The 24,410-nt window shown below is 44.7% G+C and overlaps 3 protein-coding genes and 1 pseudogene across 4 annotated transcripts; all 4 read left to right on the top strand.

The window, feature by feature from the left end:
• Positions 1-2,978, top strand: LOC101758069 (membrane magnesium transporter). The gene is made up of 4 exons (XM_004962681.4): positions 1-202; positions 634-686; positions 1,413-1,513; positions 2,674-2,978. Exons 1-4 carry the CDS (start codon positions 130-132, stop codon positions 2,765-2,767), a joined length of 321 nt encoding a protein of 106 aa, XP_004962738.1. The 5' UTR covers positions 1-129; the 3' UTR covers positions 2,768-2,978.
• A 740-nt stretch (positions 2,979-3,718) lies between these two features.
• On the top strand, positions 3,719-12,155 carry LOC101757412. Of its 2 annotated transcripts, XM_022824774.1 has the most exons (10): positions 3,719-3,975; positions 4,749-4,839; positions 4,977-5,909; positions 6,000-6,109; positions 6,528-7,374; positions 7,871-8,350; positions 8,480-8,760; positions 9,187-9,282; positions 9,406-9,531; positions 9,958-12,155. In XM_022824774.1, the coding sequence occupies exons 1-10, from the start codon at positions 3,826-3,828 to the stop codon at positions 11,752-11,754; spliced, it is 4,911 nt and encodes a 1,636-aa protein (XP_022680509.1). In that variant the 5' UTR covers positions 3,719-3,825; the 3' UTR covers positions 11,755-12,155. The 2 variants fall into 2 exon arrangements, with proteins under 2 accessions (XP_022680509.1, XP_004962736.1); XM_004962679.3 differs by having other exon boundaries at positions 4,977-6,109.
• A 1,906-nt stretch (positions 12,156-14,061) lies between these two features.
• Positions 14,062-14,727, top strand: LOC105914015. The gene has a single exon (XM_012844580.1). It carries the CDS (start codon positions 14,062-14,064, stop codon positions 14,725-14,727), a length of 666 nt encoding a protein of 221 aa, XP_012700034.1.
• Positions 14,728-18,940: 4,213 nt separating this feature from the next.
• LOC101753915 lies at positions 18,941-22,131 on the top strand (annotated as a pseudogene).
• The last annotated feature ends 2,279 nt before the right edge of the window (positions 22,132-24,410 follow it).

The raw sequence follows: 24,410 nt of genomic DNA, 5'->3' as shown, positions 1-24,410 counted from the left end.
TGTTAGCCGGCACGGCCAGCAGAGACCAACGTGCTCGTCGAGGCATCGAACCGCATCGAACCCGAAGGAGATTCCCCGCGGCGCGGCGAGCAGGAGCAGGGGGAAGCCACAGCCAGCCTCGCCTCCGCCATGGGGATCGGCTACGTGGTGGGCGTCCTCGGCGGCGCCATCCTCGCCCACGCCGCCTACGCCACCATCCAGTGTACGCTCCATCCCCCTCCTCTCCCCTACCTTCGCCGCGCTCCGACCTAAATTTGCTCTGGATCTTCGGTTTCCGCGGGCCGCCACCTCTGATTTCCCGTGTGGTTCTAGCTTGCGTTCCCGTTTGGTGGTTTCCCGGTTCTCCGGCGCCAGCCGCGCGCTCGGATCGGGCCCGCCGTCGAGCTCTGGGTGGATTTGGGGGAGGGGTTTAGATCTAGTCAGTTCATTGGTTCATGAGTTTTGTGATCCTGGTGCTCTCTTCATCTGCCGGCTGGAGGCTGCGGGTTGATTTTCAGGATAGTAGTAGACTAGTATGACGAGTTGGCTTTATCTGCGTGGCAGTCCCGGCGAGCTTTCTGTATAATAATTATCTTGAATCGGGTGCTGTTGGTGACTAGGTTTCATGGATTGACGTTTCCTGTGTTGCTGCAGATCGCACGGTGCTGAAGATCACGGAGGAAGAGTTCACTCGGCCACCCATGGATGTAAGTATGCTCAGAACTGGGCAATCCTTTTTTTTACCTTTGCCCCAATCTTTGTGATGCAGTGGAATTTGGTGGCTAGACATTTGCTCTCTATCTACCTTGGTAACTTAGGGTGGTGCCCAGAAGTGGGGATTTGGTGATGTATAGGTGTAGACTATGGTTTACGGATTGTACAAAGATGTGTACTTTTACTGTCAGTCAGTGTTTCAAAGGCGTCGCCTAGGCGCCCAGGCGGTCCTAGCTCGCCTTGGGAAACCGGTCCGCCTTGTCGCCTAGGACGCCTAGGTGATAAGGCGTGCAAAGATTTCCAAGGTCGCCTTATCGCCTTTAAAACACTGCTGTCAGTGCGTGCCATCTAGGTTGTTTATAGTGACACAGTAAGTTAGCGTCATCAGGGGCCGGTTGTTCTAGGCAGTGCACAAACACTGCTGTCAACGTGAGTAGTTGAGTACCCTGCACCCGTGCTGTGTAACAGTTGTGTAAAACACTTTCACCTTTACCTTCTCAATACCAAGACATGGCAAAGAAAATGTGATTTATATTAGTTCAGAGGCTAGAAGTTTTCTGCCAGTACTGAAAAATTTGGGCATGCTTATGAGAAGAAGTATCCTGACGTGCTTTAGCTCCAAAGATTATGTAAAACATTTTTGTTTCTAGCTCCTAGTTTTGTTTTTACCAACCAAATTGGTGCGTTGCTTTATCTAATGTTTGCTTCTGACCGTACAGGTGATGATTGAGTTGCTCCTGGGGTTGGCCTTGTGCATGTGGGCAGGCCTTGCTGTTCCAGCAAAGTTTTGCTCGGTGCTTCCACATTCTGAGGAGAATAGGTGAGCCTATTTGGTGTTCAGTACTGTGTTCGATTGTTCGAGTCCTGAACTTGTGACGTCGTGGTAATTTAGCTGGTTGTCATGAAGTGGCTTTGAAGATATTGCAATCTAAGAAAGTTGAAACTGGGTTCTTTCCCAAGTTATAATCGGGAAATTTTGGAACACAGAGCTAGCAAACAGAGTTACAGAACGTGGGACTTTATACCATTGCTTTAGCCATGTGATCAGAATAAATTTTGGAACTGGGAGCTAGCAAACAGCTGAGTTTATTGCCCAGGACTATAGTAAATTGCAGTCTCATGGGCTAATTTCGACCTAAAATACAAGAATGCACAACTGTTTGCAGTGCATCGTCCATTGGTGATTCTATCAATAGGAAATAATGATGAAAGGCTAAATGCTGTAACATATTTGAAATTGGCAGATTCATTCAAACATCAATTGTTAGTCATTCAACATTGGGTTCATTTCACCATAGCATACCCTGACTGCATTGCACTTAATTTTATTCAATGATGGCTGTATGGCACCTGACAGGTGACAGTTTTGTATATTGAAAGAGGGAGAAGCATATTTTCATAATATATGTGGGAGGCTATAGCATGACATCAAATTTAGTTTCGTGTTGAAAGTTTTATTAATTTTATCACTATTAGGACTTGATACAGTGTTACTATTTTGTAAACCTATAACTGTCTTGCTACGTGAACCTACTGCTTGCTCTGATTCCAGTTACTTGAAATATCTATTTTAATAGTGTTATTTAGCAATGACTTGTAACAAAAAAAACCCCTCTTTAAGTTCTGGCACTTGCTCTCTTTTTCTTTGGGGGTCATTTCGATGTTATTTTCGGTCATAGATAGCTGAACTGTACCATAGTACTGGATACCTGAAAGCCACTAGCCCACTAGGTGGTTCTGGACTTGTGTGGTTGGGGTATACGAATAAGGATCCTTCTCATTCATGCTTTTATTCTCCTATGCTTAATCAAGGATCAGAGATTTACTTGTATCCTTGTTATCAGAAAGAGTTGAACCTACATTGAGCTTTCTATTGGATTATCTAATTTGATGAACCCTGGTTGTGTAGGGGGTATCGACTTACATTGAGAAGAGTTCTGCTGTTGTGGGTCTCTAATACATTTGCCACCATGCTTGCAGGATCGTCTCGCTCCCGGCTAACCTGGATTTCATGATCTTCAACCACCGCGGGAGAGCGCTGCCGTCCGACCCAGACCTAAAGCTGAAGACATAGACACACATCTCTTCAGATTTTGTTCTTTTACTTGCCTTGTAACCTTTGATCAGGAGGAGGTTCCAGTTTTTGTGTGTCCATTTGTTTAGGGGAAAAGAACCTTCCCAGACCATAATTAACTTATCTACGATGTAACTCTTAGAATTCGTGGCACTGTGATTCTACAAATTTGTATGGAGGTCACGTAATTCAAGCTTCGGTTGCAGCCTGAGCTGATTCGGTACTGCGTGATGCGTGAATCATCATCACTCATCAGCTAATCACTTGCCAGCTGATCATGGTAACTAGTAGAAAAGCTTTCTTACGCCTACCTTCCAACGGGTATGAAATATCTGATCGGTCAGCCAGTGTGTCCAGCCACACCATTCCGAATTTCCGATGATGATTTTTCTGTGGTCGCAGCAAAGCATGCGCGAGTCGGATGGATCGGAGATCTGAGGAGGTGGCAAAACGGAAGAATCGGGGTGTTTGGATCCCCGGGTTAAATTTTAGCTCCTGTCAAGTATTAAACAACATAGGTTAATTACAAAACTAATTTCACAACCTCTAGGCTAAATCGCGAGACGAATCTATTAAGTCTAATTAGTCCATGATTTGACAATATGATGCTATAGTAAACATTCGTTAATGATGAATTAATTAGGCTTAATAGATTTGTTTCGCGATTTAGCCTAGAGGTTCTGCAATTAGTTTTATAATTAGCTCATATTTAGTCCTCCTAATTAGGATCAAATATCACACGGACTAAACTTAACTGCAGGATCGAAACACCGCGAAGGCGGAAAGAAAAAAGAAACGGGGGGCGCGGCCCACGTTGGAATTGGAATCTCGCTCGCGCTCTCGGCTCTCTCCTCCCCCACCACGGCACGGCGCCCTCGCGCCTCGCCGGCGGGCCCCACCGGGCAGCCTCCCGGCGCCCGGCCCCAGAAAAATCACCCCCTGATACTCCACCTGCTTTCCCTTCCCTCCTCCCCTCCTCGGAGACGAGACGGCGACCGAGCGCGGCGGCACGCGAAAGCGACGCGGCCGCCTCGCGAGCAAAACCCTCGCCTCCTCCCATGTCGGGCCCGAGGCCCGCGCCCGCTGCCAGTCAGAACCCTAGCGTGCCCCAGGCCCCGCCTCGTCCTCCTCCCCCTCCGCCGCCGGTGTCGGCGGCGGCGAGGGCGCGTGAGGAGGGCGAGCTCTCCTCCGGCGCCGACGACGACGAGGTGAGCTTCCGCGCCCCCGGCCCGTACCCTCTCCTGCTTGTCTCGGATCTAGCTGCTTTGCTCTCCTTCCGCTCCCGGCCTCCCCCGCTTCGGCGTTGGCTGGGCCCCGTGTTGGGGGAGCTGCCGCGCTGCAGTTGCTTGCCGCTGACGCTTTGAATCGTCCCCGCGGCTTGGATTAGCGCGGTTGGGGGTGCTTGGTTAGATGCTTCGCGGCCTGCTTGTTTGCAGCTCGACGGATTGTGGGGGCATGGGATCAGTTTTTTGGCAGTGGCGCTGAGATCTAGCAAGGGATAGGGTTTCTAGGATGGGAAACATGCTTATGAGCTCATCGCATTGTTTTAGGAACTTGGACATCCTCGCCTCCTTGGTTTGTTTGAGGGACCTGGATATGCTCGGTTTTAATATGATCTGATTCTGCAGTTATGGCTGAGCTGGATTAAGCTGTAGTGCTGCTTATAAATCAAGATGTACGGGCAAACGGGTTGTTGATGTGTGCTTTCCGTTACTAGTTGCCAAGTCGGTGTTGTAGGTTTGGGAACAGTGCACGGATGGCGGCATGGCGCTCTAAGTGTTGTGGAGTTTCGATTGGTGTATTTATGCACTGAATTTATCGTCTTATTATGCCAGTACTCATGTAGGATGCGCATCATCATGTTTTTGTCACCTGTTCGTGTTGTGTATGTATATATGTACGTCTCGACGCATTTATTGCCCATTCGTGCGCTTAGATTAACGTTTGTCACTTTTCGTTCTCATTAAATTGCCCTGAGCAGGCTCTGCAAACTCGGAGGGCTGCTTCATCCATTCTTCGAAAGTTTGCGGAGGCTGCTTCTCAAGTTCCATCGGCAACTCTCCTTGGTAAAGGTAAGTTCCGACTTCCGATTGGTGTTAAACTGCAACTTTTGTGCGTTTCGTGTTTTGCTTCAGTTTCCTTTCATGGAAGGATGGTCTGCCTCTTATACTGATCCTGCTGCATTGCTTCTTATCTTTTGACTTAGCAGGCGGTAATAGCTTGAGTGTCTCGAATGCTATGGCTCACAAATCAGCTGCTCCAAGTTACAAGAAGGTCATGAGGGGGAATCAAGGGCAATTCAAACCTGGCACGAACCGAAATCTTTCATGGCAGAAGCCTGTGCCAAGTGATAACCTTGTGATAACATTCTCTGATGATGATAGTGGGACCGACTCTGGAAAGACAAAGCAAGATACAGTAAGAGGCAGGAAGGCCACCCCTCAAGGTACACAGAAAACAGGGAATTGTATGCAGACTAGGATCACGAGAGAGGAAGTATCTCAGCAGAAAACTCTTGGTGCAAAGGTAGGACCTACCCATGTGCCTGCTTTTCCATTCACACTCAGAAATGTAGGGGCTGGTAGGGGATCAGGTACCACCTTTTTCAGGAAAGAGCCACCTGTGCGCCAAGTTAATACTCTGAAGTCTAAGCAGAAGGATGGAAATGGTGTAGGAGTACATTCTGCCGATCATAGGTTAGAAAGGTTGCGCCATAAAATTGCTGCTAGAGAAAATGAACTAAAAGGTCAAAAAAGACCTTTAGCCCCTGTTGCTATGAAGAATACAGATTTGTCCTCCAACCAGGCAAGGCTGCCATCAGAAAAGATAGGGTTTGAAGCTTCCAACAATGGTGAATGTTCACGCCCTAATAGTCCGTTTGAACATGATGGAAGACCAATTAAAAGGTTGAAGCTCAATCAGCAGCATTCCTACAACCAAGATCACAGTGACTCGGTAACACTTGCACATAGTGGTGGTTCATCAAGGAAAAACACTCTGCAATCTTCTGAAATGGGGGATCACTTTGCAAATGGAATTACCATGAACACTAATGTTGATGAAACAGAGGTCAGAGTCACAACAGAGCTTTCAGGTCAGATGCACAATGGTGGTGCAACTAAGAATCTTCCTCACCACAAAGGTACAGAAGTTGCTGGAAATCATCCTATGATTGAGTTGAATGGCAGGCTTGCAGCAGCAACATTGACTAATACACAAATTATTTCTAAAGATACTAGTGCTTTGATGCCTGCTGCTTCCGCCCAAGCTGGGCAACAGGTATTGCCTGTTGGTCCTTCAGCAGTGTTAGACAGGAGGCCGCACTTGAAACCTGGAGAGGAGGTTAGTTTAACACTCTTGTGTCACTCTACTTGTTTATCCTGTTCTTTAAAATAAATTTAACTGTTGGTGCTTAATGAATGCTATTGCGAACCTGGTAGAATGTCCCTTGTTTGAACTTGAGTTCCTGAGATGCAAATACTGGCAGTTCGGAATCATTAGAAGTTTACTGCTGATTATGCTTAATACCAAACTGAGATGGTTCCTTCTGAGAGCATGTATTTCAGCAGTTCCATGTTTTGATTTGATTGTTGAACTCATTTTAGTTTCTTTTTCTGTAGAGTATTAGTTGTATTCAATTTTGACAGTACACATATATTTTTTGACCAACAGTACACATATATTGAAATAATATAATCTGAATCAGGATGCCAATCTGTGTGTAGAGTAAATGGTCAATTACCCTTTTCTATTTTTGCAGAATGCCCACCAGATGAACTGTAGCAACCAGATAGGCGCAGAATGCCGGAGCACAAGATTGTTCTCGCTCCTTGAAATGGAGGAACTTCAAGAGAAGGAATTGGAGGATGCTCAGGAACACAGAAGAAAATGTGAAGTTGAAGAAATGGAAGCTCTTAGAGCATATCGCAAAGCACAAAGAGCTCTACTTGAGGCAAATGAAAGATGTACAATTCTCCGAAGGAAAAGAGAGATTTGCTCTGCGCAAGTTCATGGTTTAATTGCAGAGAATTCTTCTTTGGTTATACGGAATACTGAAGATGGCCTTGCAATGCCATCCCTGCTCAATTCACAGATTCATGCAAACAGTCAGATGCCTGAAAATCAGGGTGGTAGACACAGCTTGCACCCTGAAGAACCTCCGCAGCAGCCAGTTGATAAACATGAGGCACAGCCACACAGTTCACACTATGATGAGCTTGCTGCCAGCACAGCTGATCCAAACTTTGTGAGTACTGTCAATGATAACAACATGCCTTCGGATTACATGGATGATGATCTTCTCTTCCCCGCTAGGCAAGCAAGATCAGAATGCCCTTTGGATCTGGAGAATCAAATGGAAGAAACTATACATGTATATGCAGAGAACAGGCGAGCTTCTGGTGACAGTGTGCAGGATTATGAACTTTTAGAAGCTTCTTTGAGGTCTAGATTGGTGGAAAGGTTTGGGAAGAAACCATGTCTGAATAGCACTGGTGAAGGCACAGAAGAACTTGCTGTTGGAAAAGTAGCTGCAGAACATGGCAAACAGCCTGCACATGTGCTTCGATTACAGGAAGCAGAGCAGAATGATATGACAACTCCTGAAGGTCATATCACTTTCATTTGTATTATGGACCTCTAAATTCTCTACTTAATGATCTGCATGTGTTGAGGTGTCGTAATGATATACTGATTTACCCTGCGAGTGTTCATTCTATAAGATAATCATTAATATTAATATCTCTGTGATGACTATCGCTGGGCTCTTCAAAATATACACACAACATGAACCACTTTACTAAACTTTACTGACAGTTTTAGTGCAATAATGCTACTATCTTCCTTTCATCATTATGCTGAACTTGCATGGAAATCTATTACAGTTCTAAGTCCTGTAGGATGAAATCATTACTATTTAGAGGCATCAGTTTCTTATGTGCATGGGAATGGAAAGGTCTAACTATACGAACATTTGGGCAAATACATTTGATGTCCAAGTGTGGCTAAAATATTCTGTATCTGCCTTTCCTTTTCTATAAAATGATGAGCATTTCTACACTGCATGCAGGCTTCTGTGTAACTATATTTCATTGTGTTGTACAGGTACAATGGAGCTGGGAAATGATGGTGCTGAGAAGACTGGCGATCTCTCTAATTCTAGCAGTGGCCCTTCAATGGGCAATTGTGATCATGAGGACACAATCTCTTCTCTCAGAGAAATATGCATGCCATCGGGTACAAACAATTTGGCTTTTCCTTCTCCAGCTCCGCAAAATGCCTCTAGACACATCAAGCAGGCGTTTCCTTGGTTTTGTAAGGAGGCTTCAAACTACAAGAATGACTATCTGACCAGTGATACATCATCTGAAGCTACAGAATGTGTACAAGATATGATACAGGACTGTGTTAGAGAGAACACAAAGGATAGTGATATGGCACACAGTCTGATTGATCCCTTCTGGCCATTCTGCATGTTTGAGCTTCGAGGAAAATGCAATGATGAAGAGTGCCAATGGCAACATGTTGAGCATCATGCTTGGAGAAAGTCAAAGCATACAAAACATGCTATGACCTCTGTTTCAGGTTTGTTATATGTGCAATCAATCTCTTGTCATTTTGGATTACTTGATTTAATCTGTATTCGTATGACTTCCATATGCGTCGTTCATGGTGAAGGTTCCACATCTAATGCATTAAAATGAATTAATGCAGGCCAAATTCCTTATGGTCTGTCTCAATATATGCTTCCTGTACCAGCATATCGTGTTGGTTCGAATCTTATTAAAGCTGATCAGAACTTGACGCAGTCAGTGTTGGCTAGCAGCTTATGGCAATATTGGCAAAGGGGGTTTTGTGCTTCCTTTCCTTTACCTTTATCTGTTCAGAGAGTTCTTCCATCAGATGCACCATTCTTACAGGCTGGTGATGGTTCGATTTCAGATTTTCATCGGAACAGACAGCTATCAAAGTTTCGAATGCTGGATAGCTGGAAGGTGGGTAGAGTGCACTGTATCACAATTATCATCTCATCGCGGAAGTGGCATACATCTCGGAGTCTGGTTCTCCACACTGAACAACTTTTTTTTCCTGCTCTCCCTATTCACATGATGGCTCAATGGCATATGCTATATTTTGATTAGCTTGTATATTGGTACTCGCTAGATGATACTGCACTCTTTTCTTGTGACTTCCTTGCAAAATGCTTTGAATTTGTCATTTGCTTCTGCAGTAAACCAACTTCACCACTTATGGTGCTCAAATTTAAACTTTATTGGCATACATGATACATTTCATGTTATAGTAGCTTAAACATGATGAATTGACATTTTTCCTTTGAATTATAACATACAATCATACATATAGTTCATTGATTTCTGATCTTATATTTAATTACTGCCATGTAACTTTTTGTTCTGTAGAATAAAACTGTACAGGGATCTGTTGATGTTGAAGGCTTCTTAGAAGGAGCACTTGATTTATATTGTGGAAAAGTAAGCAAACCTGACAGGATCAAGGTGATTTTTCCTGTCTTGGATAGCGTAACTTTCTCATGATACATGTTTTAGCTGCTGCTATACTGTTGGATTCAGGTTAGATATTGTTGGTGACCTTGTTTCTAAATAATATGTGCTCTGTAGGCTCTTTTATTTCTGGCGCGGTCTATCGAGGCTGATCCAAGTACAGTTATCCTCTGGGTGTTTTATCTCCACATTTACTATCAAAAGGATGAAGGACTTGGAAAAGATGACATGTTTTCTGATGCGGTACACTATTTATTGATCATTCTCTTGCTGTTTAGTTCTGACCCTAAAAAATTATTATGTTGAAATTCATGAGCTACGGATTCTTTTGTTCTTTTGTTTTATCACATTGCTTGTTCTAATGTATTGAGCGCTCACCTTATTAGCACAAAAACTAAATTGTGTCATTTACTCATTTGGTACAGTTTCTGTCCTCCATATAACCCAAGTCAATTACCTTAGATTGCACCCACTTATGCCAGAGTTACCTAAATCCCAGTCTGGTTTGTCCAGTTTTTCACTTTATTGTTGGGACATGGGAAACCACTTGATGGGATTTTGGGCATTTCATATTTATAGTCTGCATCCAATCTATGCATGTTTGTTTTATCATTTGATACCTGCTATTATGTAATATTCAATAAACCTTATACTTTGTTTTCTTTCTAGGTCCAACACAACGTTTATTCTTATGAACTATGGCTTATGTATATTAATAGTAGGTTACGCTTTGATGACCGATTGGATTCTTATAATGATGCTTTGAGCATGCTCTGCCAAATGACAGCTGATACTGACAAGGATCTAAAAGAAAGAAGTGCTTTCATACTAGACATCTTCTTACAGATGATTTACTTCCTGTGCATGTCTGGAAATGTAGAGAAGGCGATATGTAGGATTTTTGGGATTCTTCCAACTGCAACACCTGACAATTCTGGTGACAAGTTGCTCGCTGATGTCATTTCTTGCTTGACCATGCCCGACAGATGTGTATTTTGGATTTCGTGCCTATATGTCTCAATTTACAGGAAGCTCCCGGAGGAAATTATTGATCAGCTAGAGTTCCAGAAAGCTTTGCCTCGTGCCTTAATATGGTCTCCTATTGATCCTAGCGCAGATAACAGAAACCAGATCATAGAGCTGTTGAACTATGCTGCTTATAAGATGGCTGAAGATATTAGCGAGTGTGTAAAAAATGGGGATCCGTCTTACCTTATGTTATCGCAATTCCTCGCTGTTAACCACATTGGCTGTCTAGCAGCTGTTGAAGGATTCAAATCTTCTGCTGATATGCTGGTGAAGTATATGAAGGAGTACCCAATGTGTCCTCAGATTCTCCTTATCTCAGCACGGCTAGATAGAAAGCATGGTGCATGCCCTGGTCTGAAAGGATTTGATGAACTGATCTTGAATTGGCCTAAAGAGATGCAAGGAATTCAATATCTATGGAATCAATATTTTGAGCATGCTCTGGCTGCTGATACCAAACTAGCTGAGAAGGTACTGAATTGCTGGTTTGAAGAATATGGAAAAGATTGTGATATCCAAAGTGATACTGCTGTTGGTGCAGTAGAATTCAGCAATGAAGAGCCTGGGCCACCATCACTTGTTTCAGCCCAGGAAGTTGGTTCTGGTCCATCTGCACCAGAAGATCATGTCTTTTTGTTATTAAACCTGTCATTGTACAAGATACTAGAGAACAACCTACAGGAAGCACAAGTTGCTGTGGATAAAGCATTCAAATTGGCTCATGGGGAGTGCTATGAGCATTGTTTAAGAGAACATGCTGCAATTCATGTGCTGGAACTGGAGAAATCATCGTCTTATTCAGATGCTCAAACTCGGTCTACATTCAGTTTCATCATTGGCCATCTTGCAGATCATCGGAATTTGCCCACAAGGGAGCTGCTGTCGCGAAGGTTTTGCCAGAATGTTAAGAAGCATAGGCTTAGGCAGTTAATAGATGACACTATAGGTCCTGTTCCCGCAGATTCTACTTTGGTAAACTCTGTCCTGGAAGTGTGCTTCGGCCCGTCACTCCTTCCAGGAAGAATTGGTGATTTGAAGTACCTGGTAGATTTTGTCGAAACAGTAATGGAGGTTCTTCCTGCGAACTATCGGCTAGCCCTGGCAGTTGGTCGATTCATCATTATGCGCTACAAAGGTTCTGATGCTACCTCCATGGGCACCAGGTTCTGGGCAAGCTCTGTTCTGATCAATGCCATCTTCCGAGCAGTACCAGTTGCACCAGAATCCGTATGGCTAGAAGGCGCTGACCTCCTGGAGAAACTGCAAACCACAGAGATTGTCAAGAGGTTCTACCAGCAGGCCACATCGGTCTACCCCTTCTCCTTCAAGCTGTGGCGCGCGCACCTGAACTCCTGCAAGGCCAGTGGCGGCAATGCAGAGGGCATCGTGGAATCTGCGAGGCAGCGCGGCATTGAGTTGAATCTGACACCAACGTAGTGTTGTCCCTTTGATCCAAAGGCGTGGTGGTTCGACATGTGGAGGTGTAGTCAGTGTTGTGTTAACTGGAGATGGTGTGGATATACTGGTCAGTGGTGATGGTGGTGTGACCATTTTGTTGTTTAGGTGCAGATTTAGTGGCACATAGTGACATAGTCTTCGATAGAGCATACAGTATGTGGTGTTGCTGATGAGTAGTGACTAGGGGCGGAGGATACTGGCATATGGGGGCATAGCATGCAGTGGCCGACTTTTGACTGGCTGGAGATTGATGTAGCAGGCAGTTATGTTTATCCGTTCTCAGTTCTAATCTATTTGTGTCAATGTACTAGATGCATAACTGCTATTTTCAAACATCATGATCAATGCAGATATGAAATGGGAATTTATAGTTTTTATCTTGCAGTGCTTCTCAGTGTTGTGTTAACGTGTTAGTCTCGATTGATTCTGCGATGTGGGTAGAACGACGTGTTAGGGCCTGTTTGGGAGCACTCCACTTCAGAAAAACCAGCTCCACTTCACCAGCTTCACACTTTCATAGCTTCACTCCACCAACTCCAAAAAAATATGGAGCTGCTGCACGTGTTTGGCTAATGGCAGTGCTCCAGCTCCAAAAACATGAGCACTTATTGTGAATGGTCTATTTTATCCTTTGTGAACGGATCCACATGTCATACTCTTCTATTTTCTCCTCTCTTCTTCCTCTCTCTCCTCTCCTCTTCTCTTCTCAGTTTTTGGAGGTAGGACATGCAGACGAGGCGCAGCGGGCGCTAGCGCTCTCCGGTGGGCACCTGGCCCGAGGAGCTCGCCCCCAGTCGGCCCGCGCCCCGGTCGCGCCGCCGCGGGGAGCTCGCCCCCGGCCGGCCTGCGCGCCGTGGGAGAACAAACGGAGATGACGGAGGAGATAGAAAAATCGAACCGGTAACTTGTGTAACCAGTGGCAATGGTGGGTAAATAACTCCAACTCCATGAGGAGGTCTGAAAAGGAGATTTTTGGAGCACCTCTTGAGATACTCCATAAAAAACGTGGATCTACCCCCTGCTCCACCTTTTTCCTGGAGCCGGAGTTGCTGGAGCTAGACGCGTTTGGCTGCAAAATTTTTAGAATTGGTGGAGTGAAGCAATTTTTCGTGGAGTGGAGTGCTCCCAAACACCCCTTAGTACCAGCTGTGCATTATTTTCAAACAGGTTGGAATTCTCCAGCTCAGCGTTCCGCTTGTTAGGTCGGCGTGGTTACCTTCTCGGCGGGAGGTTGGAGTACCGGGTTCTCTCGTTGATCCGCTTGTTGATTGCCTGGCCGGGGCGGTTTCTAGTGCGGCGGAGAAATTACTAAGCGCGCCGGCGGGTAAATTCATCTGCTTCATCGCTGCTCTCTCGATGAAGAGGTGCCGAATTAATAGAAGCAGGCCATTTGTGTTCCACGCTAATTTGGAGTAGACTGAAACTGAAGTGAACTTAGCTGAACTGCCTTTCCTCACGTTACATTACACACGCATCCATACCAACCAGCCGTACTAGTCTCGCTTGATAGGGCAAGTATATTGCTACACGTCAGCGGTCTCGTAGATCGACTCATGCAGTGTCACGTAGGATTTTTGATGATGTGGAGGAGAGAGAGCGAGGAGAGAGAAAGAGGTCGTTGCTTCGCGAAACAATCACCTCATGAGCTAAATTGTAGGATTATGGGACAACTTAACAACCATTGTACGAGTTATTGTTGCCATGCAACTCATAATATTTTATTTTTCTTATGCACAAATTAAGGAATTATATACCACTACCAGACAACTTATAGAACAACCCATTGTATGGGTTGCCTGTTGAATCGTCTTAAGATTACGTGTCCATGCATGAGACCGCCTATTAGATGATACCAATGTACTTACCCTTAGGACGAAAAGAATCAAAGTTTGTGATGCTATACTTTGTTTAGAAATACGTAAACATTTGTTTCTGTATGTTTCTTGTTGTTTCTGTTAGCACTCCCCTTTTTTACGCTTCAGATATGAATTCAGTCGACTTTGTTAGAAATATAGTTGGTCTAGAGTCCGGCTCATGTAAATCTTGTTCAAAGGAGAATTCGGTTTGTTATAGGTAAGATAGATTTGTTAGCTCTATCTCTAAGATTGTAAATCTACACAACAAACGGGATATCCTACGATCTCATTTGTAATTGTGTTGAAGTCTTTAGTACTCCCATATATAAACACGTAACCTGTAGTATGCCGAGATAGGCAACTACAGTTCCACCAATTCTTTCATGGTAATCAGAGCTGCCTCTTCCTAAAGCACACGCAAGATCCGTCCATGGCATCCTCCTCCTCCACGTCGCTGCAACTCGGACAAGTATCCGAGAAACTCACATGGGACAATTATGTCCTGTGGAAGGTGCAGTTCCTCCCTGCTGTTCGTGGCGCCCAGCTTCTTGGGATCCTCGAGGGGAAGGTTCCCGCGCCAAGTCCAATCCTGGAGGTACTGCTGGACGGCAAGAAGAAAGAAGTCTCCAACCCTGAGTACGATTCGTGGGTGAGCAAATATCAACAGCTCCTCAGCTATCTGCTGAATTCCATCACCCGAGAGGTGCTGGCAGGAGTAGCAACCACGACAACCTCCGCTGAAGCATGGAAGGCGTTAGAGGTTATGTTCGCGGTGCAATCTAGAGCACGGGTCACCAACCTGCGAATGCAACTAGCTACCTTGAAGAAGGGAAGCCTGACGACGGCGGCCTACTTCAACAAGATGCAAAACATCAAGGATGAACTCGCCGCCGCCGGAAAATCCATTGGCGACGAAGAGGTGGTTGCTCATATTCTTAATGGTCTTGATTATGATTATCACCCCTTTGTGTCTGCTATGCTTGGCCGTGGGGATGCTATTTCCCTTTCAGATCTATACTCACAGTTGATGGAGTACGATCTTCGCCTTGATATGTTTCTCGTCGGCCAATGCTGCTTCTCGCGGGCGCGGCTCTAATCGTGCGCGAGGAAGCTATCACGGCAGAGGCAATGGTGGAGGCCGTGGTGGTCGCGGACACCCTAGCCAAAACCAGATCGGCGGCACCAACAACACCTTAGCCTCGCTCAAGAAGAAGGTTCAATGTCAGATCTGCAAGAAAGTGGGACATGAGGCCTCAAGATGCTGGTACCGCTACGACGACGACGAGCAACAACCAAGCAAGACAGCAGGCTCTGCTGAAGCAAGCTACGGATATGACACCAACTGGTATGCTGACAGTGGTGCTACTGATCATGTAACTAGTGAGTTGGAGAAGCTCACTGTGCGTGACAAATATACGGGACGAGATCAAATCCACACCGCCAGCAGCTCAGGTATGAAAATTAGTAATATTGGGCATTCAATTTTTCATACCCCCAGCAAGGATTTTCATCTCAAAAACATCCTTCATGTTCCTAGCTCCCAGAAGAATCTTGTTTTTGTTCACAAATTAACACGAGACAATAATGCTTTCCTTGAATTTCATCCGAATTTCTTTCTAATTAAGGATCAGGACACAAAGAAAATCCTTCATCAAGGCAGATGTAAAGGCGGTCTCTATCCTCTAGCATCGCATTCGTTCCAAGGAAATTCCAGTAAACAAGTTTATGCAATCAATAAGCCGTCTATCTCTAGATGGCATAGTCGACTAGGTCATCTAGCTATTCCCATTGTCGAGAAAATTCTTAGTACTAATAATTTGCCGCATGATAGTGCTCATAATCATGAGTCTGTTTGTGATGCTTGCCAAAGGGCTAAAAGCCATCAGCTTCCATATACAGTTTCGAATAAAGTTTCTAGTGCTCCTCTTGATTTAATCTATTCTGATGTGTGGGGACCGGCTCCTACCTCTATTGGGCGATACACTTACTGTGTCAGCTTTATCGATGATTATAGCAAATACACCTGGATCTATCTCTTGCGCCACAAATATGATGTTTTTCAGGTTTTTCACGACTTTCAGAATCTTGTCGAAAGGAAGCTTAATAAGAAAATTATCTGCATCCAATCTGATTGGGGAGGGGAATATGAAAAGCTGCACTTCTTCTTTCAACGGATTGGCATCACCCATCGCATGTCTTGCCCTCATACTCATCAGCAAAATGGGGCGGCTGAGAGAAAACACAGGCATATTGTCGAAGTTGGCCTCGCACTTCTTGCCAATGCATCGATGCCTTTAAAATTTTGGGATCAGGCGTTCCTCACAGCCACATATCTTATTAATTTTCTGCCGAGTAAGGTGATCAATTATGACACACCTGTTGCAAGATTGTCTCATGAAACTCCTAATTACGACAGCCTTCATATTTTTGGCTGCGCATGCTGGCCTAATTTGCGACCATATAATTCTCGCAAGCTCTCATTTCGCTCCACCGAATGTGCTTTTCTCGGTTATAGTTCCATGCACAAAGGTTTTAAATGTCTAGATATTTCCACTGGTCGCATCTACATCTCTCGCGATGTCGTCTTTGATGAAACTATCTTTCCCTTTGCTAAGCTTCATCCCAATGCTGGCGCTCAACTTCGCAAAGACATTATCCTCCTTCCTGATTTCCTTCGCAATCCCGGGGATGAAAATTGTTTTGCTTCCAATAATACTAATGCTACTAATCTGTCCAGTGCTAGTGATGATCTACAGGAAAAATCGGCAGTGGATTCTACATCACCTTATGTACCTGATTTTCACGCGGACGCGTGCGCCGTACTAGCTCCCACGATGACGGTCCCGCACTCACCGCATGGGGGGGCCACGATGGCTCCCGCGGGCGCCAGGCTGGTTCCAAGCGAGCCGTCGGGCGAGCCAATGGGCGAGCCGTCGGGTGAGCCAACAGGCGAGCCGTCGGGCGAGCCGACGGGCGAGCCACCAGGCGAGCCGCCACTCCCTGACGAGTCGCCTGCTACTCCAACAGCACCAGCTTCTTCTAGGCAACACACAAGATCACAAAGTGGGATTGTCAAGCCCAAGAAACTGTATGATGGGATGATACGGTATGGTTTGTTCAGCTCCACTGGTGAGCCTGAATCAGTACAAGAAGCACTTGGGGATTCAAAATGGCGACATGCAATGCAAGAGGAATACCTTGCATTGATGCGTAATGGGACTTGGCACCTTGTTCCAAATAAAGCAGGTAGGAATTTGATTGATTGCAAGTGGGTGTACAAAATCAAGAAAAGAGCTGATGGCAATAAAGACAGATACAAGGCAAGGTTGGTAGCTAAAGGTTTTAAACAGCGCTACGGTATCGATTATGAGGACACATTTAGTCCAGTTGTGAAAATAGCTAATGTCAGACTTGTGCTGTCGGTTGTGGTCTCCAAAGGATGGTGTCTTTGACAGCTTGATGTGCATAACGCATTCTTGCATGGTGTTCTGGAAGAGGAGGTTTATATGAGACAGCCACCAGGATTTGAAGATCCAAATAAACCTACATTTGTATGCAAATTGGATAAAGCTCTTTATGGACTGAAGCAAGCGCCAAGAGCGTGGTACTCGAGGTTAAGTACCAAGTTGTTTTCTCTCGGTTTCACTTCCTCAAAATCCGACACTTCATTATTTATTTATAGAAAGGGACATGTAACAATTTTTATGCTTGTCTATGTTGATGATATTATTGTGACAAGCTCGTCCCTAGAAGCGGTGTCGGCCCTCCTTGAAGATTTGAAGAAAGAATTTGCATTAAAGGATCTTGGTGAGCTGCATTATTTTCTGGGCATTGAAGTGAAGAAAGAAAAGGATGGTATAATCCTCTCTCAAGGTAAATATGCACAAGACATATTGGCCCGAGTTGGCATGACCGAGTGCAAACCGTGTAATACACCACTATCGGCATCTGAGAAGCTTTCTAGCTATGAAGGGGAGGCACTCGGTCAAGAAGATAGCACTAGATACAGAAGTGTTGTTGGTGCTCTACAGTACTTGACGCTGACACGTCCTGATTTGTCATATTCAGTAAACAAAGTCTGTCAGTTTCTGCATGCGCCTACTACATTGCATTGGACAGTAGTCAAGCGAATATTGAGGTATATTAAGTACACCTTGAGTTTGGGTCTCAAAATTTAGAAGTCAATGTCTGCTGTCATTAGTGGATTCTCTGATGCTGACTGGGCAGGAAGTGTTGATGATAGAAGATCGACAGGTGGTTTTGCAATATTTGTTGGTGCAAATTTGATATCCTGGAGTGCTAGAAAATAAGCAACTGTGTCAAGATCAAGTACTAAAGCTGAGTATAAATCCATGGCCAATGCAACAGCTGAGATAATCTGGTTAGAATCGCTACTAGCTGAACTTGGGTTTAAAATTGAGCAAACATCAATTCTATAGTGTGATAATCTGGGAGCTACATACTTGTCTGCTAATCCGGTGTTTCATGCTAGAGCAAAGCACATAGAAATTGATTTCCACTTCGTGCGAGAGCGAGTCATGAAGAAACAGTTGCAAGTTCGATTTGTTCCTTCAGGAGATCAGTTGGCGGACGGATTCACCAAAACTTTGCCTGTTCGGTCACTTCAGTGTTTTGTGCGCAATCTAAACCTCGTGGCATCAGGAGGTTAAGATTGAGAGAGGGTGTTAGAAATATAGTCGGTCTAGAGTCCGGCTCATGTAAGTCTTGTTCAAAGGAGAATTCGGTTTGTTATAGATAGGATAGATTTGTTAGCTCTATCTCTAAGATTGTAAATCTACACAACAAACCGGATATCCTACGATCTCATTTGTAATTGTGTTGGAGTCTTTAGTACTCCCATATATAAACACGTAACCTGTAGTATACCGAGATAGGCAACTACAGTTCCACCAATTCTTTCAGACTTAACATCAAATTGATGACGCAATACAAGTATGTTTCTTTCTGTATGTTTCATGCGTCAGTCAGCACTTCTTTCTTTTACGATTCAGATATGGATTCAGTTGAGTTGACACCAACTTGTGATGCTGTGCTTTATTCAAAACAGATGTTTGTTAAGATTTCACAACTGTTGCTCTTCTATTTCTTTACACTTACGATATGAACTCAGTCAAGTTAAACATGAGATTGTGATGCTATACATTAAAAAATTAATGTTTATCTCTGTATATGTTTCATACATTTGTTAGCTTCTCTCTCTTTTACACTTCAGATACGAATTCAGTTGAATCAAATGAATCAAATTGAGACGCTTGTCCACTGACGTCCTTTTTAGTTGGTTCTCCAGGAAAATGTCGTCGAATCCTAAGAGTCGTGCCCGGACAGACTTTCTGCGCAGGAAAGTATCAGAGGTTCAGCGTTCTTGGGATGAGAAAAAGGTTTTGAGGCTGATCCTGGCAGTGGAGCTCCAGGGCCTGGTGAAAAGTTCTTCGGCAACTTTCCGGACCCTTACATGAATGGCTTGCTGCACCTGGGTCATGCATTCTCGTTGTCCAAGCTTGAGTTTGGTAGTGCCTACCACAGGCTCCGAGGTTCCAACGTCCTTTTGCCCTTTGCTTTCCACTGCACTGGAATGCCCATCAAAGCCTCAGCTGATAAGCTTGATAGGGAGATCCAACAGTATATGGAAATCCTCCGGTATTTCCCACGGCGCAGGAGGGTTCTGGTGCTGCAGTTACTGATGCTATCGAGTCTGATGCTGTTGCCCCGGATAAATTTAAGGGCAAGAAGTCCAAGGCTGCTACAAAGGCTGGTGCGCAAAAGTACCAGTGGGAGATTGTGAGGAGCTTTGGTCTAGAGGATGGAGAAATTGCTAAATTTCAGGATCCTTATCACTGGTTGACACACTTCCCCACATTGGCAAAGGAGGTTCTCAAGAAATTTGGCTTGGGTTGCGACTGGAGGAGGTCATTCGTAACTACTGACATGAATCCATACTATGATGCTTTTGTCAAGTGGCAGATGAGGAAGCTGAAGAAATTGGGCAAGGTTGTTAAAGACATGAGGTACACGATCTACTCGCCGTTGGATGGCCAACCTTGCGCTGATCATGATAGGGCAATAGGTGAAGGTGTGCAGCCGCAAGAATATGTGTTGATTAAGATGAAGGTGATCTCACCTTTTCCTCCCAGGTTGAAGGCCTTGGAAGGGAGGAAGGTGTATTTGGCAGCTGCTACACTGAGACCTGAGACGATGTATGGACAGACAAATTGCTGGGTGCTTCCTGATGGAGTCTATGGTGCTTTTGAGATCAACGACACTGATGTCTTCATCCTTACAGCAAGGGCTGCTCTTAATCTTGCATACCAACACCTATCCAGGGTCCCAGAAAAACCGACCTGCTTATGTGAGTTGTCTGGCAATGATTTGATTGGTTTGGCACTGAAATCTCCTCTTGCCTTCAATGAAACCATGTATGCATTTCCAATGCTCAGTGTCTTGACTGATAAAGGTACTGGCATTGTGACTAGTGTTCCAAGTGATTCACCCGATGATTTCATGGCACTGCAGGATTTGGTCACGAAGCCACCTTTGAGAGCAAAGTATGGATTGAAAGACGAGTGGGTTCTTCCCTATAAAGTTGTACCGATAATCCACATTCCTGAATTTTGTGACAAGTCAGCAGAGAAGGTTTGCCATGACCTTAAGATTAAGAGCCAGAACGACAAGGCGAAGCTTGCTGAAGCAAAAAGAATGACATATCTGAAAGGATTTACTGATGGAACAATGATTGTAGGTGAGTTTAGCGGTAGAAAGGTTCAAGAAGCAAAGCCTCTGATTAAAACCAAGCTTTTGGAAGAAGGCACATCAGTGTTGTATAGTGATCCAGAGAAGAAGCTCATGTCTAGATCTGGTGATGAGTGTGTTGTTGCCCTCACTGATCAGTGGTACATTACATGTGGTGAGACTGAATGGAAGCTGAAGGCAGTCAAATGTTTGAGTGGCATAAATATATTCTCAGCTGAAACCCGTAATGGTTTTGAGCACACATTGGGCTGGCTGAACCAGTGGGCATGTTCACGTTCTTTTGGGCTTGGCACTCGAATTCCATGGGACGAGCAGTTCCTTGTAGAATCTCTTTCTGATTCAACCCTGTACATGGCTTACTACACAGTTTCGCATGTTTTGCAAAATGGCAACATGTATGGGAAAGAAATATCTTCAATAAAGCCAGAAGAAATGACAGATGATGTTTGGGATTATGTGTTTTGTGATGGTCCAGCTCCCAAAAGTGACATCCCTCCTACTTTATTGAACAAGATGAAGCAAGAATTTCAGTATTGGTATCCATTTGATATCGGGTGTCTGGTAAGGACCTCATCCAGAACCATCTGACATACTCCCTCCGTATAGGAAAAGGAAGTCATTTTAGGTGTTTAGATGATTTGCGCAAATGAAGTCGTTTTGGCTCGGTGAAGGATCTTTTGGATGCGTTTGCCCCTAGCGCTTTGTTTCCTGTGCTTAATTAATGACGACGCACGGCAAAAAATTGCGCCCACGAAGAATCAAACCTGGAACCTCAAGTCTTGGGAGTTGTTGTGCTAACCAATCAAGCTGCATGAGGTTGTTGTCTATAAAGGATCTGTAGCCGTATTTAATAGGGGTAGACAGGAAAAACTTTACCCTAATTAATCACTCTTTGGTATGCTAAATGCTGTCCTAAACGACAATCATACAACACTTCTTCCAGAGCACCATTGGCCTCGTGGATTCCGTTGCAATGGTTATCTTATGCTTAACTCTGAGAAAATGTCCAAGTCCACAGGGAATTTCCTAACACTTGAAGAAGCCATATAAAAGTACTCTTCTGATGCCACTAGATTTGCCCTTGCTGATGCTGGCGATGGTATGGATGATACAAACTTTGTTACTGAAACTGCAAATTCTGCTGTCATGAGGCTTACAAAAGAAATTTCATGGATGGAAGAGATTGTAGCTGCCGAATCCAAATTAAGAGCTGGGCTGCTCACCACGTACCCTGACCATGTGTTTGCAAATGAGATGAACATAGCAATCCAAGAAACTGAGAAGAGCTACAATTTTTTCATGTTCAGAGATGCGCTGAAGTCCGGGTTCTATGACCTCCAATTGGCTAGAGACGAGTACAGGCTCTCTTGTGGCGCATCAGGCATGAACCATGATCTGCTGTGGCGGTTTATGGACGTCCAGACCATGCTCATCACCCCCATTTGCCCACACTACGCTGAGTACGTGTGGCAAAAGATCTTGAAGAAAGAAGGCTTTGCAATAAAAGCTGGCTGGCCTGTCGCAGACACCCCGGATCTTGCTTTGAGAATTGCAAACAAATACTTGCAGGATTCCATAGTTTCGATGAGGAAGCTGCTTCAGAAGCAAGAGTCTGGTTCCAAGAAGCCCAAGAAAGGAGCTGCGCCCGCACTTCCATCAGTGGAAAAAAAAGATGAACATTGACCTTCTATACGTGAACGAGCACTACTCTGTAAGCTTGGTGTGCTGGTAACTTGGATCTTGGTGGCTCGCCGGCAAGTCTTCAACCCTCCGGCTTGGTGTGGAGTGGTGACGACAACCGTGTGCGAGGGATGAGGAGACCACTATCTTCATGGAGAAGATCCATAGTGGAGACGGCATTAAGGTGACCGTAAAAGAGGGAGTGGTGAGCCTTGCCTTAGTGGCAAGCTTCTCATCCGGTTTGGTGAGAGCCTTTGTGGCGAGCCCAAAACCTTGACCGGGAGAGACTTGGTGATCAGGAGTATACTCTTGGTGGAGCTCCAACGTGGACTAGGGGTGGTATTTGCCTACCGACACCACGGGATAAATCGTCGTGCTCGAGTTTGCATCCTTTCTAACCTACTCCCTTTACGTTTCCACATTTCGTACTTGCAACTTGAGAGATTTACTTACTAGAGTAGAATCTTGATAGGATTGGCTCTAGGTTGCAAAATTTATTTTGGTAGGAAGAATTACTAGATCAACCATATATTGCACATCTAGATTGAAGGGTTACAAGGTAGGCTACGCTAGCGCAAAATAAATTTTCTACCGCGTAAAACCAGGAACACTGCTGTTATAGATCACGAGATTACCACTAGACGCGCAGATGCAAAAGTTGATGAAGCGCGTCGGGGTAGTATAGTCGAACACGTCCACGTCAAGCAGCTCCTCGTGCAGCAGCTCGTCCACGTGCAGCGGCTCATCCACCTCGTGCAGCAGCTCGTCCACGTGGTGCAGCGGCTCGTCCAAGTGCTGCAAATGCAACACCTCCAAGGTATCCACACATGCGGGGAGGAAGCGTCGCAAACCAAACTGCTAGATCCGCGAGTGCAACTTGGCGAGGGCGTGGGAGGTGCGGCTGCTGTTTGGCCAAAAGGATTGAAACCCTAAGCCAACCCCCACCCCTTAATATATAGGGGTCCCTGATGGGCCTCTAGGTCCGAGGCCCCTTAGTACTCCTAAACTTGATCTAATCCAGATCATATCCTCATTGGGGCTTCCAGCCCCTTAAGTGTATGACCCTATAGGTTCATATACATATAGACATGACACGAGTACTCCTACTCGGCCAATAGTTGGTAGCGGCCTCTAGCAAGACATGCGAACTCCTATACGCACACGAAGATTATATCAGATGAACCATCACAATATCACGTATATGCTATTCCCTTTGCCTCATGATATTTGGTCTAGCTCCAAGCCGACCTCTCTTTCTCGATCCTGTGATTCAAAATCCCTTCCTAGGTTAACTCTTAACCTTACGTAGCATGGCCATGCATTTCCGGATCCGATCACTCGAGGGGTCTAGAGATATCTCTCTCAAGTAGAGAGGGGCAAATTCCATCTTGACTGATCATGCCTCACAGCATGCTTCCTGACAAACCCGAAAGCTACCTTTATAACTACCCATTTATGGACTAGCGTTTGACAGCTCCTAAGTAAGTCGATTCACATCTTGAGTGCATGCAACAATCTCAGGTCCAAGGACAAAGCGTACACACTGTGTAAAGAGAACTATGTAACTATGTCTTGTGTTGAGTCAGTCCTAGCACATGTCTCTACAAGTGCCCACATTATTAGTTTGACATCTCCATGTCCATGACTTGTGAAACATAGTCATCAACTAATACATGTACTAGTCTAATATTCATGTGTGTCCTCACATGAACTCCGACTAGGGATAATTTTAGAATAACCATACAAGTAAAGAGTTTCACATGCAATTCACATAATGGCAAAATCAATTCAAGTAGTCTTTAATGGATATTCAAGGAACACAATATTAAATCATGGATACAATGGAATATCATCATCTCTATGATTGCCTCTAGGGCATACCTGCAACATAGATAGCATGATCTAGTTTATGTTTTGAAGCAAACAGTGGAAGCCATAGGCTAAGAATTTTAAGTTATCCTAATTCACCCGCTCCCCCTCTTAGGATACGAGCACCGATTCCTTACAAGTAGTATCAGAACCCTCACATCTTTCATAAAGAATCGCCAATTCCATTAGCAATTTGTGAAACCAGCTCATTTGAAACGGTTAGGCTTCACCGCCTAGTGAGTTAGCTCGATAGGGAAGGGATGGATAACATAGGTTTGGCTCCATTTTTCGACGGCACAGTTTACCAACATTGGAAAGTTCTAACGGAAGCATTTCTCCAAGTAAAGGGCCTTAATGTTTGAGAGTCACTATTGAGGGCATGAAAAATGAGAAGCAACAACTTAGTGAAAGTGTTTTAAATCATGTGTTTACTTGTGAAAATGCTCATAAGCTATGGAAGAC

Source organism: Setaria italica, chromosome III, assembly GCF_000263155.2.
Source record: "Setaria italica strain Yugu1 chromosome III, Setaria_italica_v2.0, whole genome shotgun sequence".
In the NCBI taxonomy this organism is placed as follows: domain Eukaryota; kingdom Viridiplantae; phylum Streptophyta; class Magnoliopsida; order Poales; family Poaceae; genus Setaria; species Setaria italica.
This window is presented reverse-complemented; position numbering and strand designations above follow the sequence as displayed.

What these genes read in the sequence shown, in the direction of transcription:
- LOC101758069 (XM_004962681.4), top strand. Translation starts at nt 130, where the DNA reads ATGGGGATCGGCTACGTGGTGGGCGTCCTCGGCGGCGCCATCCTCGCC. An exon ending in TCACTCGGCCACCCATGGAT is followed by an intron (nt 687 to 1,412) that starts GTAAGTATGCTC and finishes CTGACCGTACAG; the next exon opens with GTGATGATTGAGTTGCTCCT. An exon ending in CCACATTCTGAGGAGAATAG is followed by an intron (nt 1,514 to 2,673) that starts GTGAGCCTATTT and finishes CCATGCTTGCAG; the next exon opens with GATCGTCTCGCTCCCGGCTA.
- LOC105914015 (XM_012844580.1), top strand. Translation starts at nt 14,062, where the DNA reads ATGGCATCCTCCTCCTCCACGTCGCTGCAACTCGGACAAGTATCCGAG.
- LOC101757412 (XM_004962679.3), top strand. Translation starts at nt 3,826, where the DNA reads ATGTCGGGCCCGAGGCCCGCGCCCGCTGCCAGTCAGAACCCTAGCGTG. An exon ending in CCGGCGCCGACGACGACGAG is followed by an intron (nt 3,976 to 4,748) that starts GTGAGCTTCCGC and finishes TGCCCTGAGCAG; the next exon opens with GCTCTGCAAACTCGGAGGGC. An exon ending in ACTTGAAACCTGGAGAGGAG is followed by an intron (nt 6,110 to 6,527) that starts GTTAGTTTAACA and finishes CTATTTTTGCAG; the next exon opens with AATGCCCACCAGATGAACTG.